Raw genomic sequence first — 19201 nt, forward strand, 5'->3', positions numbered from 1 at the left:
GACTCTCTGCGCACCCGACCCTTATTTGTTTTTTTGCGGGTGGTGGGCTCACAGGTCAGCGGGTCCACATGGTTTCTTTAGGCTGAGCCCGGCCGAGCCCCGTGGACGAAGGCCCAGCCACCAGACGCTTGCCTGCGTGCTCCCCTCGAGGTGCACCGATCTTTATGGTCCCGCTTCATAAGGGACTTGGAATAGCCATTTAGTTTACAGAAAATATTTTTAAAATTTTCTTCTTAACTGTGGTAAAAAGTAAAAAACAAAAACAACTGGCATTCAAAGGGTTAAAATTTGCTTTGGTCTGAAGATCAAAATTGATGGTTAATAGATCATTCATTCATTATCCTTAACCGGGTCACGGGGGGCTAGAGCCAATCCCATTGGACGAAAGGCGGGGTACACCCTGGACAGGTCGCCAGACTATCGCAAGGCAGACAATCATGCTTTCATTCACTCCTACCGGCAATTTAGAGTCACTAATTAAACCTATGTGCATATTTTTGACTGTGGGAGGAAGCCGGAGTACCCAGTAAGAACCCACGCTGACACGGGGAGAACATGAAGACTCCACACAGAAGAGCCACAGGCCGGAGTCGAACCGGCAACCCTCTTGCTGGGAGGCAACAGTGATAACCACTACAGCCATTAATAGATCATAATATTAATATTTAGCTTTTCGACTCACATTTCAGGACACCAGGGCAACTTTTGACAGTGAGGCACAAAGGTTGAATTTAGTTCACCTTGCTTTTATGTTTTAGATGTTGACCGAGACCCAAAACTGGGGCTCTGTCTTCAATTCTTAATAACCCTCTTAACTATTCAAGTCTACAGTACATGTAAACCTCTGTGCTCATCACTTTGGAGCTGACATGAGATTTCAATTAACAGCACAACTGGGGGAAAGTAGCAAATGTTTATAAAATGTCTTTATTTGAAAGTTTTCCATGCAAATTTAAGGCACCAAACCATTGGAAACAAAATAAACCTTGATTTTGTATCACATATTTGTCAGGGGAATTGTACAAACTCATCCATTTTAATCATTTTATTTCTGCTTGTGCCCTTCAAGCCCCAGATACCTGCAACATGGGCAGTCTGCCGAATGGAGGCTGTGAATACCTCTGTCTGAAGGCCCCCCAGATCACAGACCACTCTCCCAAGTACACCTGTGCCTGTCCTGATGGCATGGAGCTGGGTCCAGACATGAGGCGCTGCGCTATAGGTAAGTCGGTCACACTCTGAAACCAATAAATCACAGAGTCCTGGAGCGTGCTCAACTCAAGGGATTGTGCCGAGTAATGTCACATGAAGTCTACATCACTTTAATCACAGTGAGATGATGGAGTGCAAGGCCATACGGAGATTAAACTGGTTTCACTCTCTTAACACTGCTAAAAGGAGTTCACCTCATAATTTAGTATTAATACAGATCTTTAAATAAATGTTCCACTTTAAACTCTTCAGTATATTGTTGTGTCCAGTCTGATACATAAAAAAAATTTCAACTGAGGTTATTTTTCGGTCTTTGTAATTTAAATTTAATAAATTTAAATTTAAAATCAAAATATAAAATACAGCAAGAGTTGTTGCGGCCGCGATGCGTACCAGCATCCCATGGTTTAAAATGCAATAGATAGCAATTTCCTTATCCATTTGACTATCGTAACATTGCTAAATCGATTAGGGTATTCATAGTATATAAAATAACAAAAAAAATATTATATCTAATATAAAATTAGGAAAAGGCTAAACTATGATAACTCTTAAGGATTATTTAAGATTAATTATACATAAATATGCTGGCGTCTTCAATAGGTGACGATTCAAATAGCTGGCTTATATGGTAAATTGGTGTATTTTAAGAGAGAAACAGTTTTACAAACAGACGATAGTCGGTCTACAGAGCTCTCAAAAGGGGCGAAAGAACGCACCCAATACACGACATTCGTCATTTGATTGGTCCACACTCTAGCTGTCTCCCTATTGGCTGGTGAAACACATTATTTTAAGTGCAGGGAGGGACATCCTTCAGGCCGAGCAGTTACCTCAGCCTAAGAGGATGTGCTTGTTATGAGTGTGTGTACATAAGTTTTGAGAGTGCAGACTCTAGATATGAGCGCGAACAGGACATATTTGAGTGCGAACGAAATGTTTGTGTCCAAGAAGAAGCAATGTGAGCACAAGCATGTGATTTTTGAGTTCAAGCACACATTTTGTAAGAAAGCAGCAGAAATCTGAGTGCGAGCACAAAATGTGAGCATGAGGAGAATAAATCTGAGCACGAGAAGGAGCTGTTTCACTGAAAAGGAATAAAATCATGCTCTTAAACTGAAAATCTATGCTCTTGAATAAAGATAGGATATTTCTTCCAAATGCTTTCAGCACAGCCAGACCAAGACCAACTAATTTCTTGATATTTAGAGCTAGATTTGTAGGTACTTGACCCTGAAGATCCACTGAATCCTTTTTAAGATTGCCATTAAAGTAAAAACAGTAAATGCTGAATATATAAAATACAAAAACAAACCTCAAGTATCCACCACTATCAGCCTTCAACAATGCAACATGTTCAAAACTAATTATACTAATTATGATTGATTCAACAGCCAACTCCTTCAGGGATGTTGACTCCTGTGCTTAATGTAACACTATCTTGGGAAGCAGGTCGGGGATTCTCCCATCTTACCTGTGCTCCCAGCACTCCTTCATTATCTCACCGACCTTATTTCCCCCACTCAGCCGGTCCCCAGCCTCTGCAGTCACCACATTTGTTAACTTGGTATCCTTAATAGACCCGTGCTGTTTTGCATTACATGTTTGCACAGGTGAGGAGAAAGAGAGATGATGATGTATGTAGGCCAGCATCCAGAGAATCCCTCTGAGAAAGGACGGGAGAGGGAACATGGCCATTGAGCATGCAGAGAGAGAGAACATTTGCGCTCACAATATTTTGGACTTCCTAATGCAATAAAAATATTTCTGCTGAGCTCCTATTAATGTTTGATAAAGCGGACTCTTATAGTATGTTCCTCTTGTTGTCTGCTTTATGCCTCTTGTCTATTTTTGCAGAAAAGCCTTAATAATTCTGCAGCAACCATAAAACCTTAAGGAATGTATTTAGAAATGCCCAATCAAATCACTTTTTTATGCCGTCATTTGGTTGTCTAATTACACAAATAGAAGGTGTTATATGCACATTATAAAATTCTGATTGAAGTCTTTCCAATTGAAGATTTCAGGTCAGCTGTTGGAATATGGAACAACTGTTGGAACATGTAATATGATCTAATATTACGTGGTCTTGACATGCATTGACACATTTAATCCTAACATGCGCAAAATAAATGCTCACCCGTTTGATCAGCTCCATGATGTCATATATCTATCGTCTGTTCAGTGCAGTGCACGACCATTTTTATGTTGCTATTATGCTATTTCAGAATTTAAATGGTACAATTTTTCTTTTGATCGGTTTGTGAAAAGGTTTAAACTACCCCTCTGCTGTTCTAATTAAGGGTTTATACAGATTTTATTTTTTTATTCTGTTTGGGCTTTATAACCGATTATAATTGGTATATTAGGCTCCATGAAAACGTGACTATTGATAACCTCATAATTACTGTTATGTGCTGTATTGAAACACAAAAAAAGTGATCCGAAATGGAATTGGCGATCAGAATAAAAAGACAGACACTATTTATATATAAATAATAATTATATAATATCTCCCTACTGTACAATGTTTGTTACTGTCTCTGGTTATTAAAAAGGCGGTGAAAGTGATAATGAATGAATAATGAATGCCTAAGACTAGGCATTCATTAGTCATGTCAGCCACAGCCTATTTCAGTATCGAAAACTTAGTTAATTAAAGTCACTAAAATCTTTTATGAATTTTCAGCAAGGCAAGGTAGGTTTGTTTGTACAGCACCTTTCAACAACAAGGAAATTCAAAGTGCTTTACACAAAACATTAAAAGCATTAGAAAGAAACATAAAATCACATTCAAATAAATAAAAAAAATTAAATGTAAAATGAGAAGATAAAATGTTTAGAAAAAATATAAAATAAAAGTCTTCATTCTTGATTTAAAAGCATTGGGAAGAGACATATATAAAATTACATTCAAATATAAAATTTAAAAAATTGAAAATGAGCAAATAAAAAATATAAAATATCGAAGGAATAGAAGTCACAGTGCATTATTAGCAATTATTGAAAGGCAGTGGCAAAAAGAAAAGATTTGAGAGTTGCAGCAGATCTCCAGTTTTCTGGGAGTTTGCTCCAGATATGTGGAGCATAATAATTGAACACTGCCACAATCACATGATACAGTATTGTAATTGTTCTTAAACAATACAACACTCTATAATGCTATAGACTATAGCTAATGATTATTGTTCTCTTTCTCTTGTGCAGTTCGACCCAGAACAACAACCACTTCTGCTCCAACCACCACCACCACAACAACAACAAGCCCTCCAACAACTACCACAACTGTTACCACCACCATGACTCCCCCTACCACTACTACCACCACCACCACCACCACCACCTCCACCACCTCAAGCTCCACTACCACCTCTGCTACTATGACACTCAGGCCCACAACCAGACGCCTGACCACGCCTGCCCATCCTCAGACCCCCAGGAGAACCTCCACGGAGCAGCCTCGGACCCCCGCTGCCACCAGTACAGAGACGACCAGCTTCAGCAGCACACGTCAGATGACCACATCCACACACACACCTCTGCTGGGCCCAGTGGCCCCCAACAGCATTCAGAGGGAGAGCAACGGCAACCTCTCCCACAGAGGTAAGGATAGGGGTGGGCAGTGTTTGTGCAAAGGAATGCGTGAAGTGTATGCAAACAGTATGTGTGTTGTGCTTTGAGTGTAATGCTCCACTGCTATCACTTTCACTACCACCTGCCATTTAAGCAGCAGGGAGTTGAAAACCACTACTTAAGTCAGTTTCCCTCCTCTCTATTGCTTCTCTTCCCTTTCGTTTCTTTGTCTGACCATCTGTCTATTTACTGTACGGCCTCTCTCCCTCCCTGCTTTTCTCTCACACACACTATACTATATCTCTCGGTCTGCTTGGTGTCGCTCCCCCATGAGCAGCGTGTAACAGAGCTGTCACAGCTAACAAATGACAGTCCCCTCTATTCTCACCTTACACCTCTCATCACTCATCCTCACTTTCTGACAGCCTCTCTCGCTCTCTTTGTCTTTCTCCCTCTCCTCCTCCTCTTCTTTCGCTTCCGCTCTCTGAAACTGGCAGCATTCTTCGTTCTTGCACCAATCATGCTCTGCTGGCGCGCCAGAAAAATACAGCTTTACAGTTTGTTGCCCAGACAAACAATGACAGCACAATATAACAGCAGTAACAATGTTTCACAAAGCCACGCTAAGACTCAAATTGTATGTGGAATCGGAGAAGAATCCCTGATAGCACCACAAAGCAAAATTGATAAACCACTGTGCTTCACACCACATGCTATCATGTGATTCTGTTGCAGAAATTTGTGTTTTCAGCTCAAATATAAAAGTTTTTTAACAAACATTATTTCTGTAAACTATTTCTTCCCTTTAATAATACCAATTGGTGTTGTATTTTGTGTCGTTGGAAAACCTGATTAGTCACCTTTACATCAAGGTACAACCATAGACTGTATAGATAATAGGTGTAGTCACCGTGACGTCACCCATTGGCTTGTGGACGGCACATTTGAGGCATCGAGTTCGGCGTTACACTCGTCGCCATCTTGTGTCGCCATTGGGGTTGTAAACCGTCCCTTGAAAAATGGAATCGTCCCGTATTTAGAAACAAAAGCACCCGTCCGGTACTGAGGTGAAAAGGGACGCACTTTGTCCCATATTATTGTGAAAGGAAAGGCAATCCAACATATAAAAAATATGAACTAAACAAGAAAATATTTAAAAAGCTTTTATTACTATGGCTAAATCATTTTTTTTAAAGCCAAACTTACTCACACACTTTAGAAGATTATTTAGCTTACATCTTATAATTGAATGATGTAGGCTCAGCAGATAATTAAAGATGGGATGGAAGAAATAGAAGGAATTAAAAGAAAAATTGGGTGGCAAGTGAGCAAGATTGCAAGCTGCTGCACTGTGTTTGAACTCAGATTTGGCAATATTGCATTTACATCAGAGACATTTCTCATTATATTGAGAAACCAGGAGAGCAAGGGCTGAGATTGAAAAAGCTACACAGAAGGAAAGCAGAAAGAAGGGATGATGAAAGTGAGTGTGAGCGGAGGAGGAAAAGTTAGAGACATAGGGAGGATGGGGAAATGAATGAGATAAAGACCGAGGAGTAAAACTAAGGGTTGTTAAATGAGAAGGTACAGTGAGAGGCAATAAAGAGGCCATGGAGGAAAAAGAATGAACAGAGCACTAAAAGGAACATGACAGTCCAGCACTTGAACAGGGAGGGTGGGAGTTATAAAGCGACACACTGTTGGGAGGGAAAACAGCATTAACAGGGATAAGAAAGGATGGGATAGGAGGCTGGAGAGAAAGTGATTTACTGGGAGTTAAAGAGAATGGCTGCTGCAGCTGGTCTCATCACTTTGGGGTCCTGGGTTTTTCGGAGTAACTAAGAAGCAAGAACATGTTTCCTCTAGTCTCTGAAGTTGTCAGCCTCCTCACCACACCACAAGTGCTCCAGATGAGAGGTGGAGCAGACACGGATGAGAAAATAGGGCATGAACAAGACGCGTCTCCAAACCCACGGGCCATGTGTTATAATTTTCAGCTCAGTGCACACTGTCAAGTGTGTAGGCATCAGCTGTTACACATGTGCGGCGTTCAGGCTGGCATGGTGGAGCGAGGAAGAACCAGGAGTTTCAGGATTCAAAGATAAACCACAGCTGGTACACAAAGCTCATATGCATCTGTGCTCTTACAATTATGACCCTCGATGCCAGTAATTATTCATTAATCCTTCTGCATCATGGGACAGGACTTCAGTATGCTGTTAAAAGGCTAGGTTCAGGTGCTCATATGAACATTGAATCAGTTCTGAAAGTGTTGTCAACGTAAATGTTGAAGGAGAAAATCCACAGTCCTCGTCCTGTGCAGAAATTAATCCCAAATTTTGTCTGAAGTTAATAGGATTCAGCAGTATGAGACAAATGTTTGTGTTGTTACCCCTTTACCACAGCTCAGCACCAAAACACTGACTGTAGAAACAAAGTAATGTATTCTGTTCTAAAAGGACTGCAACTTCAGATACCCACTTCTTTTAATTAACTCAGATTGCTGAAGCTTTATATTAGCTTTGGAATACATTTTTGCACAAAACCAGGACTGTGGATTTTGTCCAACCCAGTCTCCAGAAAAAAAGTTGGCATTGTATGTTTCTAATCACAGATTCATTAGTTGAAACTCCACAGTCTGTCATTTCTTACTTGTGATACACTGGTTTGCAGTTTTAAATATGTAGTTAATGTAGTAAATGTATGTAAAACAAAAAGAATGGGTTAAGATTAGGAAACAATCAGGGTTTGGGTAAAAAAACAAAAAAACTACTGGACACAGTTTCAGTAACAATGTGTCTAATGTGTCTGCTGTGTCTTACGCAGGACCTAAAGGGTGCTAAAAACATTACATATCATGTGCCAATTAAAGTCAAAGTGAATTTGAAGCAACCTTTTGAAATGTTGCATTAAAGAAAATGTAAATCAGGTCAGTTTCCATCAACTGGTTTCGAGCAAATAATCAAACCGTATGAACATACTTTGGTTAGATGATGGCAGTGTAATGTATTGCTTTAGGCTTATCCATCAGTAGAAGAAGAGAAAAAATACAAAAAGAGGTTGCTAATTGGGCAAATTTGGCCAAATGGAGAGAAGTCGCCAACAGCGGAAACAGCTTCTTCTTCTTTTGGGTTTTCTGGCAGAGCGGAAACAGCTGATCAGTCATGTGAGTGAAATGTTCACTACATCAGAACTTATTCAGTAAAACTGTTTCCATCTTCCGTTTAGTGCAATAACTATATTCTGTAAAAGACAAAAACCACCTCAAGTGAGCGAAATTTCGGAACGTTTTATTGAATTTTGGTGTATCCATCAAGCTCTTATCATGTGATTCTTCAAAATGCAGGGAGAAATTCCTTGATGGAAACACGACCAATCTTTTTATCTGGGCTGATTTTGGCCCCCATCACTCACAGTGTAAGCATGTTAGAAAAGTATGTTGTAATGGCCATAATGAGCAGGAGGAATGATCACAGCAAGAGAAAACTGTTTTAATATACATATGACCATCATTCTTTTATGACTGACTTATTGCCATCATTCTTTTATGACTGACTTATTGCCATCATTCTTTTATGACTGACTTGAAGAAATGTAAACATGCTTTAACTGTGGCCATTAACCTTATTGTGAATATATTCTGTCTTCAGACTTGGATGGCTGTTCATTTTTTGGGTAGAACAGGACATTTTAAGTGGAATATACTTCCAAGACATTTATGACCCTATACATCTTCATTAAGGTATGACCAACAATGTATGGAGTTATTATAAATATTTCTATATGCTGACTTGATATTAATTACTGTAGGTAGCTGACACATTGTAATAGGGTTATATTTAAATGAGCCAAATATGGGAATATAAATAGGGACGTTTTCATTGAAGGCAAACAGCAAATTCTTTTTGAACTCAAAATCCCTCCAGCAAAAATAGTCGTAATGAAATTGAGACATTTTTGCTTTTTTTCTCCTCTTTCTCACTTTCTCTCTCTTTGCCTTCACTTTCCAGGACTGCTTCTTTCATAACTGCTGCTATAATAAGATTCTATTAATCCGCCTTTTAGAGTCTTAGGGCCCATTGGACGTCACTCATACTTTTAGAAAAGCCAAATTCACTTCTGCTGACTCAGGACATCAGATGCTTCACTGCTCAGTTTGAAGTCGCATCACCTGCTGTGCCTCTTTATGTGACAGTATGTCTGTGTGTGTGCGTATGGGTGGGTGTGGATGTGGGCGTGTGTACATTTATCGCAATGCACTTAATCCTCTATATGATTACATTTATGAGAGCAAATATGTCGTGATTGTATGTCCCATCCATCAACTCCCATCTGTGCATTTTCAGTGCATACATCTACACAGAGTCTCTTTCTAGAATGAGCCAATCAGTATGCAGGACCAGCGCTGTGATCTTCTCTGTTAATCTTCCTCACTAGACTTCATTACAGCCATCTGATCACACTTTGGCTAATGGCTAGCCTGCTGCTAATAGGAGGGTTGGGAGCAGGATTAATGTCACTCTGCTAAGCGACCTGTTGGGGTGAGAGTTGAAGGTGGAGTAGGGATACAAAGCGTGTCCAGAATAATCGTTTTCTGTGTTTTATTGTGACACAATACAAAGACGTGCTGCAGAAAAAGAAAGACTTACAACACAAAGTCAAGGTCAGCTGGACTATCCAGCATGTTTCGCACCTCTGCTGAATGATGTATTGCTCCCTAAATCTAAATTTGTTTTTGAATTGTATTAGCACAAATTGATGCATTACGTCCCGGAATTGCATTTGTCTCCTCTAGTGTTAAAACGCATCTCATTGCATTTATATGGCATCCTGGTATGATTTATCTGCATTTCATTTACACAACAAAAACAAAAAAACACCTCAGCAGTCCAAAGTGAAATCAGATGGATTCTCTGCTTTTATATTATGCAAATATATTTTTTCCAGCACAATGCTTCAAACTTGTGTTTCTCTCTAGCAAGGCCTTTGGGGAGGGTGTTTTGGAATTAAACTTTTTGCTTAGTTTGTATTTTTCTTTCCCTTCTTCCTCTCAGCTGCGAGTGATCACTATCTCATAGGTAACAACATCACAGTAGCTGTTCTGGGGATAGTCATTCCTATCGGTGAGTACTCTTTACATTCTCGCTGCTTTCGTCTCCTTCGCTTTCTGCCTGCCTGCTTCTACCCTCCTCGCTTCTCCGTCTCTGCTTGTCGATCAAGTCCTGCACGTTGTGTGTGGGTGTGTTATTTTATGCTGCATGTGTGTGCACTAGCATGTGTGTGTGAGTGGCTGGGTTTGTTTGAGTGTTTGTACTCCCACCTGACTGATTAAAATAAGTGTATTTTAGGTTTGATAGCAATAATTTGTGTCTTTTGAACATGCAAGACCTGTGTCAGCCTCAGCTGATGTTCGAGCGCAAAATAATAGTTTAGTAACTGAGCGAATGTACTGAGCTGTGGTATTATCCAACAATAGCCTCCTGGCCTAGGGCTACAAAAAGCCATTATGGGCCAGTAAGCTCATCAGCTGGCGATGGCCGAGCCTTTGTAATGTGCACATTATGTCATTATTAATGAGATTTGAGCAAATGGGAAATTCAGTTCATGTTTTGTCATCACATTTGACCAGCTGTTATAACATTAAGCTCATGTTCCCACTCTGATCGTACAGTATGCTCACACTGCAATCAATCCAGTGCTTTGACCTATTTCAGGGACCCAGTGGGCTGAGAGTGGGTTACACTGCTGCTGGAATCAGATTTTGAATATGAGGAAAAGGCTTAATGAGATAAAATTGCACTTTTGGCTTGGAGCAGTGGAAATTATCACCTGGGAAATAACATTATTGTCAGGCTAGAAAAAACACTATTACACCACCATGCTACAGTACAACTAATATAAGCTTAGCATGCAAAGAGAATACAAGTTCTTCCAATCTAACCATCTTAGTGAAGTCAATCTATTCTATTAGCTTTAATTAAAATGATAATTTTATGGAAATATGTAATACTTATATGCATAACCTAACTAAGAAATCCGCTGAATGTGCAAATGACCTTATATTGCAGCAGCATATGTCGCTAATTGAGATCTTTTTCATCCCTAATATTGAATACTTTGATAAATTATGGGAGCTCTTAAACATCGTATAGCAATTTTTTTCTCTTTTCATTCTCGACGATTGAGATATTAGCTCATTAAAACAACCCCCGAGACTGTTAACCCTTTCCATCCCTCATTCTGTCCTCCTGCCATTCATTGCAGCCATAAATCCCCTCTATTCTGCACATTTTTGGCAGCTTTGAAACGTTAATTATTGTTGGAGGTCCACAAGGGCCGGATTTCTGCACCCCAGTTCTCCGCTCACATCCGTTAATGCACCACGCCCACCCACAGCTCCACAAGGGGAAGCAGCCCAACAATGATTATCGTATTTAGCCAAAGTCAGGCTGTAATTGGAGTGAAATTTTTCTAAATGAGACAAAAGCTGATGTTTTTTTTAAACCAGTGTGCATTTAGAGAAGAACAAAGGAGGATCTGGGGTTTCCAGCCCAGTCACACAGGGATCTCAAGTGCCTTTCCAACAAAAGAGCAATTAGATGGGGCTTCCACAGGGGACACAGACACATCTATGGACGTGGGCATACACACAAAAAAACACACCCACACACACTCACACTTGTTTTATCTCTCCTCGTTGACACACCTCTGGTTTGGCTGTGGGTCTCTTCACACACATAAACTCATACATGCACTATGCATACACACACACAGGTCCTAAAGGCCAACTAGGCAGTCATGCTGATATGGTAATGAGAGGAGAGAGACAGAGCTTATCTGAAACCCTCCACTCCCCCTTTCTCCCTCTTTTCCCCTCTTCTCCTTCCCCTGTCCATTCTCCTCCCATAACCCCATCCAAAAACACCACAGTCAGACAGTCTGCAGATTGTCTTTTTTTTTTGTTGCCCAGGCTAGTGCAAAATTATAAATCATAGCCCAAATGTAGCAGAAAAAGAAAGTGGTGATGACACTTAAGCAACCTTGCAGGGCTTTTATTAAAAAAGAATCCTAATCACTAGCTTCAGGAACTGAATGCTACAATATTTAATAGAAAAGTCTGTGCGGTTCAGTCTTTGTGTCTGCATGTGTTTGAGTGTGTGTGGTATGTGTGATGGTGCATGCAGGCATTCATTGCAAATTGAGCATGTGCATTCATGTTTATTTGTGTTTTTGATCATTCTGTATGATTGAGACTCAAAAGGAATATAATAGATATACACAGTCTGAAGGCTCATTATTTTCACTTTCACTGAAAAAATACCCACAGCTTTTACATTAGCAACTGATATACATATCCTACAGCTGATTGATTGGTTGATTGATTTTATTTGAAAAAAAAGCACATCTGCTCCTCCCTGGAAGTGGATGTTTCATTTCAGCCTAAACTTTTGCTAATGTATGCAGAGGTGGTCTTTGTTCCTAATCTGGTGGCCCACCTCCTATGTAAATCACTGTGGGGAAATCCTGGTATAATTAATTTCCTACAAGGATTTTATGTCTTCATATGTCAATTTTTTTTTTTTGTTGCTTTTTTTCCTGCAAAAAAAATGGCTGCAGTTTAGCTACAGTTAACAAAGACCTCTTGTGAAAAATGCAGATGACCAGATTCTCTACAGAGTGAAGATAAATACAAACAAGGTCATTTTAGGGCCTTAAAATAATTACAAACAAAATGCTTTCAAAAAGTCATTGTCCTGTTTTATTTTACACTGTATTCAGAACAGTAGTATTCAGTACAATTGGCAAATTTAGTAGTTTTTTGTCTCATTGCAGCATTTTTCCACTTGATTTAATTTCTCTACAAACTTGTGATGTCAGTTGACAGAAAAATAATCATCAACTATTATACTACAACTATGATTGATTAATTGTTTTATTACATTAACCTGAATATCTTTGGGTTTTGGACTGCCAAACGAGACATTTAAAAACATAATTTTGGACTTTGATTCACTTTTTAAATCTATATTTTTTTACATTTTATAGATGAAACGATTAATCTAGAAAATAATTGGCAGATTAATTGATAAAGAAAATAACCATGAGTTGCAGCCCTACTACGTACCTGTCTTACAGATGTGTATAAGAATATATACTGATTTGAAAAATAAGGACTGATAATAATGAGTCTTCAGTACATAAAGTGTGTGAGTCGTGTTTGTGTGTGTGAGTGCTTAAAGCGCCGCTATGTGTCCCCTGGGCTGTGTTAACGCTCCCGCCGTGTGTTGTTGTGTGTGTGTGTGTTAAACACATGCAGTCCCTATCCTTGCCACAGTGGTCATCGGATTACTCTGCACCGGCGCCTACCTGGTTTGGCGCAACTGGCGGCGCAAGAACACCAAGAGCATGAACTTCGACAACCCGGTGTACCGCAAGACCACGGAGGACGACGACGACGAAATCCACATCGGGCGACACAGCGAGTCCATCGGCCACGTGTACCCAGCAGTGAGTGGCAGCCACAGTCAGCCATTCATAGCGCTTCCACTAGGGGGCGGTGTCACAGACAGCAACTCTCACTGGTACTCAGGGGCGCCGATGCTCTCCAGCGGCAAATGAGAGAAGCTGCACAGGAAGTTTGGAATATTTGGGGATATGGGAGGATGGGCAGGGGTTTGGAAAAGCCCGTTTGTTGTACATGTAGGCCTGGTGGAAAGAAAGAACAGGCTTGCACACGCACACGCCCAAAATCTCACACATCATTTTTGCAGTAATCACTGAAAATGTTAATCATACACACATAAGCCCTTCACCAGTACATCATTTATTTCACTTCATAACCATGATCATACAGTACATTTGTTTATCACCATCATGTATTTGTTGCCAATCTGCCCGCCCCATTTACTTGTACTTGTGTTAGTTTTTCTAGTGGTTGAAGTGTTTGTTCTGTTACTGGGAGGTATATGTTTTTTATAATGCCCCCGTTTCCTGACAAAACTCTTGACACAGACACATATCATCTTTGTTTACTGAAGCAGCTGATGCAGAAGTAAAATTTTCTCCACAAGGTCAACAACAAATATGCGCCACGAGGTAGCATCCCCGTCAGAGAGGAATTCTTTCTTTATGTTCACTGCTAAAAAAGATAAGAAAGAATCGTCGAGGGCCACTGAGGCGTGCAGTTTATATATGAAGGAGAGAGAGATGCATGATGGGATGCTGTTGAATTCTTAGTAAAACAAAAAATAATTTTAGTTAAGATAGAAATAGCTTTATAGTCGCCTCAGAAATCTGACAAAAAGGACAGCTGAGCACAGAACCGAACTATTCTGCAAATAAATTAGATTTTTAGAGTGGATAGTAACATAATGACATTGCTCTTACGTTGATTTTATTTTTATTTGTCGTTACAGCGTAAACAAGGCATGCAGGATAAAAATGGGAAGCACAAATCAGACCCAAGGACAGTCCCAGAGAATTTATCTCATCTTCTATCTCGAGTGCAGTTGCAGAAATCATGAATCTTCACATTTCATGAGTAGCAGACGACCCTGTTGATTTCCCATTGGTGCAGATGCATTCAGAATCACTTATTAGGCATGAAACTGCATTTTCTGCAGAAAAAATGCCAGCTGTGCACAGAAATGCACTTAAATGTATCAGACACTTATGACATTCATGGGATATATTTGTTGTTTTAGGTATCGCGGAAGCGAGCAGGCAAGGGCAGCCAAAAAGGATTATAGGGGGGTGGGAGTTTAGCGCTTTGATCGGTTGGCATGGTAACACAGATTTCTTTGTGTTGCTCCAGAGAGAAAGGAGGCAAAGAATTCTGGGTATCACTGGCATGATGACAGGCTGGAGGCACACACACACACACCAACACACACACACAGGAAACAGGTGCACGACTGAGTCATATTAAGATTCAAGGTCGAATTAACAGCCGCCCTCTGTGAAGGGCTGCAGAGAGGAACTATTCTCTCTCTACTCTCCTCTCTCCCAGCTTTATTATTTACATCTGCACAAATCTATTTTATTGTCTTGTATTTTTTATTTGATTTCTTCTTCTCCTCTCCTCTCCTCTCCTCTCCTGTCTCCTTCTTTCCTCTCCTCTCCTCTCCTCTCCCTTTTCTTTTCTTTTCTTTTCTTTCCTCTCCTCTCCTCTCCTTTTGTGGCAGTGTGGCAACTCAGACAGCCAGACCAATCAGGTTGGCATTATGTGGGCCAGACATTTGCAGCCGAAGGGAAGCATCCTGCATTCCTCACATAGTTAGAGCCAGAGAAGGAGGGAATGAACAAGGGGGGGAATGGAAAGAAAAGAAGAGGAAGGTTAGGGAGAGGACGGAGAAGTGAGGAGCAGGACAATAGATTCTATACGAACCTGCCATTTCTTTTCTGGGTGACATCTAGCCTTCTCTTTTTCACCTGATTTCTTCCTTTTTCTGTGTCCATCATGCTCTCACTCTGTTTTCATTTCTCATGTATCTCTCTCTCTCTCTCTCTCTCTCTCTCTCTCTCTCTCTCTCTCTCTCTCTCTCTCCCTCTCCTTTACCAGCCTACTGTAGTAACAGTCTTTTTATCTGCTGTTTGCAGCGCGTGGCACTCAGTCTGGAGGATGATGGCTATCCCTGAGGGCGGGGTAGCAGCCTGCCCCCCTCCCCAATCCCATCCTGGCCCCTCCTCTCACCACAGCCTACACCACTACAATGAGGCCAGTACAACGCAGACGAGAAAGAGAAGGAGTCCTCATTTTGCCTCCCCTTTTTATAAGGAGCAGGGATGACATGTACATCTTGTAAATCCCCTCTTCCTCTCCTATACTTTCTCCTCTGGAGTAACATTACTACCACTACTAGCCACTACTACTTCCCTTAGTGCTAGTTGATCAGTAGTCTCTGCTCCTCTCCTCTCTTCTCTCTGCCTCTTGTTAGCTGTAGTGGTGTGTAAAATGCTGCTTGATGATTTTGTTCAAACTAACCTCATTTGGCTGTCTCAGTGCACATTGTAAATAGAAGGCTGTCTGGCCACCGTACAGGGGGAAAAAGCCGGCATGCATTATTTTTAATTCCTCATATTATGATGTTTTATTTATTTGTGTGTTTGCTGTTGTAAATATGTAATCAGCATCTCTCAGAGCTGCAGAACTACAGGCATTTGTTCAAGCTGGCAAGGATAAACGGTAGAATGCAAGGACGTTATTTTTCTTCACAGTTCCCTTTACATCTTGAGCTGACATGACAGATTTCTTTAAAACGAAGGAGTGTCATCCTTTTTCACAACCTTCCTCTCACATTTGCCCCCCTGACATATTGTATGTATGCAGGCAAAGCTAAATATAGCCAAGGGGAAAGGAGACAGGGAAAAATGACGAGGTTGTCTGCATGTTTGGAGGTGATTTGGGGGTGAAAGAGTAAGGGAGGGAGTTTTTTTTTTTTAGGGGAATTGTAGGATTTGTGCCACCAGAGGGTAGTGCCTCAAGGCAAAAAGCAGCAGGGCAGAAAAGGCAAAGGATTATGGGTAATCCTCTCTCCTGGTATTGGAGGTATGCGTACAGTCGATAATGAACATGGGATTGTTTGTTCATTTGCGGTGGGTGTTGGGGCTCACGCTTGTTCTTGACTTTTTGTTTATGTTTGTGTCGGCTGCCATCAATATTTTAGAGGTAAAACTTCATTTTCAGACCACAGAGTGTCACAAAACACCTCCCTGTGACTGTTTTGAGAAATGAACGGTGCTTTGACAGTTCTGTGACTTTCAACCTTAATACAGTCATGGAAAAAATTATTAGACCACCCTTGTTTTCTTGAATTTCTTGTTCATTTTATATCCTGGTACAACTAAAGGTACATTTCTTTGGACAAATATATTGATAACAACAAAAAAAAGCTAATATGATTTAAATTTAAGAGCTGATATCTAGACATTTTCCATGGTTTTCTTGATACTGGGTTTGGTTATTATCAAGAAAACCAAGAAAAATGTCTAGATATCAGCTCTTAAATGAAAATCATATGAGCTATTTTTGTTGTTATCATTACATTTGTCCAAACAAATGTACATTTTAGTTGTACCAGGCGTTAAAATGAACAAGAAATTGGAGAAAACAGTAGTCTAATATTGTTTTCCCTGACTGTATACAGAATAAATAAACAGAAATAGTTTAGACATTAAAAATACAGGACATTTTATGTTGTTTCTGGATCTGTCATTTAAATGCATAGTAGCACAGGCTGTATTGGAATTCTGTAGAAATTAAAAAATGTAATATAAAGTCGAATATGAAGTAGGGCATGAGAGAGGTTCTGCACAGCCACCACAGTTTTATGTTTGGTTACTCCAGTTGATCACTGCGCAGTAATATGTAAGGATGATGCCGTTTGACCCTGTGGTGTCTCCTCTTGTTCCTCACCTTGTCTTAATATATAAAGCTTATCTTGTGACACAAACAAATGTCAGCAAAACGGAGAAAAGAAGTACGCGTGAGGTTCCTTTCACATATCCTGACAGAATAAGAGAAATGAAAATGTAAAGAGACGGAGAAGAGAGAGGAGAACAGGTACATATTTAGTTGTCTTACTGATTTATAGAGCGAAGTGTGAGTTTTTGTCTGCTTTTGCTGTATTTTTGGCTCTGATAATCTTAAACACTACATTAGTCTTATGGGTATGGCTCCCACAACATCACTTCCCCTTTGATTTGACAGAACATGGTTTCATATCTTCCCTGTAAATATAAATCTGAGTGTTTCAGTGGCTTCACAGCTCTGCTTTAACTTAAAGTCTTCGTCTTTAGTAACCCGCCCCTTTTTTTGTTTAACAATGTGGCTTTGTGTTTTTCTGTCGCAAAACAAGCCCACGTTTGGAAGGAATCACTCTCCGCTGTCACTGACTGTTCAGCGTGGTTGTTAGCGGCCTTGTTTTTGTACGAGCAGATGAGTAATATGCCGAGGCTGACTGAGTCGATCGCTGATTTGATTTGAAGGCTGGATAGAGAGGAAGCGTGTAAACCAGCGTAAAGAGCTGATCTTCCATTGGCTTGCCACAGACATGCTTCCAGCCCAGTGAATCAGATGGAATTCATGCCCAGTGACTATTGCAATAATTGCTCATAATGTGTTGTAATATCGAATTACTAGAGGCCGTTATGACAAGTTAATATAATAGCTGTTACAAGTAGTTATGGCAAATGAACAACTTTTCTATTCTGCATGTCATTTAGCCTCAAGAAAGGGCATCTTGAAGGTGTTGAGCACACTTAGTCTTCCATTCTTGGAGGAACAAATGCTGCATTTTAGCCTAGTGGAGCTAAGAAACATGTCACATTCTTTTTTTAACAACAAGCAAAAACAAGTACAGAATGCAAACATTAACGTCTTCCCATGCAGGCTCAGCATATATATTCATCATACTATGCAGACAGTATGTGCACACAAACAAACAACAACAAGTTGATTAATGGTAGTTATTATTCATAGTTTTCACTGTTTCCTAGAAATGTTTGCTCAGTGTGGATGCTCGGGTACCACAGGGGAGGCAAAAAAAGAAACAAAGACAAAGGTAGGCAGGAAATGACTGCCAGGATTCACACTAAACCGTATGCGAACATGTTTGTGTTTGGAAGATGAATAGCGGGCCATTTATTCTGCCGGATTTCTGCTGATATCGTGACGCAGTATTCTGACACTCATTCCCGCTCACCTCCCCCAGAAGGATGGAGCTCTCTCCTCTCGGTTTATGATGCACTGTGGGGGATTTCTATGTTCTGTATGTGACAAGTGGCATGTTAGACAGGTAAATTATAGTCCTCTCCAGCTCTGCACTCCCCCACATCTATCTAATGAAGGAGGATTGAGCACAAGGGGGAAGCCATCTTCCTTTATCTAACCTTGTACAAATGAAGCAAAATAAAATGCATTACACGGTGGGCTAGACTGTGACTCAGCTCAGCATGATCCTGGCCTCGTTTGGTAGCTCCATTTGTGTTTGTTTTTCCGCAGAATATTGGATATATTTGTAGGAAATCGTTATTAGTTAATACAGCTGCATATTAATATTATTTTCAGTGGGTATGATGGCCGTGGAATTTGTTACAAATTCAAACTTTTTCGTAAAGTCTAAGTCCTATAGGAAAGATAAAGATGATGCAAGGTGAAAAGAAAAATGAAAATGGTCAGATTTTTTTGTGAATTTAAGATGAAGTAAATCACAAACCCTCTGCTGGATTGAACCCTGGTCTCAGCCAGTTTCCTTCATGTCCATGTTTGCTGTAGGTCTAATGGAGTTCCATACGGAGGGTTTGCAGTTAGGAGAATAAATTGCTTATTTATTGAGGTGACTGAGCGTGGCATTGTAGAAAAGTTATTATTGCTACAGTGTGAAGACAGATTGGCTGGTCCACTTTGTGGCCACCT

General features: G+C 40.3%; 1 protein-coding gene across 3 annotated transcripts in view; it reads left to right on the top strand.

Annotated features, from left to right (window-relative positions):
- The window catches only part of lrp8 (low density lipoprotein receptor-related protein 8, apolipoprotein e receptor), a 214811-nt gene extending 198166 nt beyond the window's left edge, over positions 1 to 16645 (top strand). The window contains exons 15-19 of one of the 3 annotated variants that reach the window (XM_059340547.1): positions 1070 to 1222; positions 4420 to 4815; positions 9840 to 9908; positions 13103 to 13293; positions 15385 to 16645. In XM_059340547.1, coding sequence (XP_059196530.1) covers positions 1070 to 1222; positions 4420 to 4815; positions 9840 to 9908; positions 13103 to 13293; positions 15385 to 15423 — 848 coding nt within the window. In that variant the 3' untranslated portion in view covers positions 15424 to 16645. Of the gene's footprint in view, positions 1 to 1069; positions 1223 to 4419; positions 4816 to 9839; positions 9909 to 13102; positions 15310 to 15384 lie in introns of those variants that run through there. The other 2 variants (XM_059340549.1, XM_059340546.1) reach the window with 2 other exon arrangements.
- The last annotated feature ends 2556 nt before the right edge of the window (positions 16646 to 19201 follow it).

This window comes from Centropristis striata, chromosome 9 (assembly GCF_030273125.1).
Source record: "Centropristis striata isolate RG_2023a ecotype Rhode Island chromosome 9, C.striata_1.0, whole genome shotgun sequence".
In the NCBI taxonomy this organism is placed as follows: domain Eukaryota; kingdom Metazoa; phylum Chordata; class Actinopteri; order Perciformes; family Serranidae; genus Centropristis; species Centropristis striata.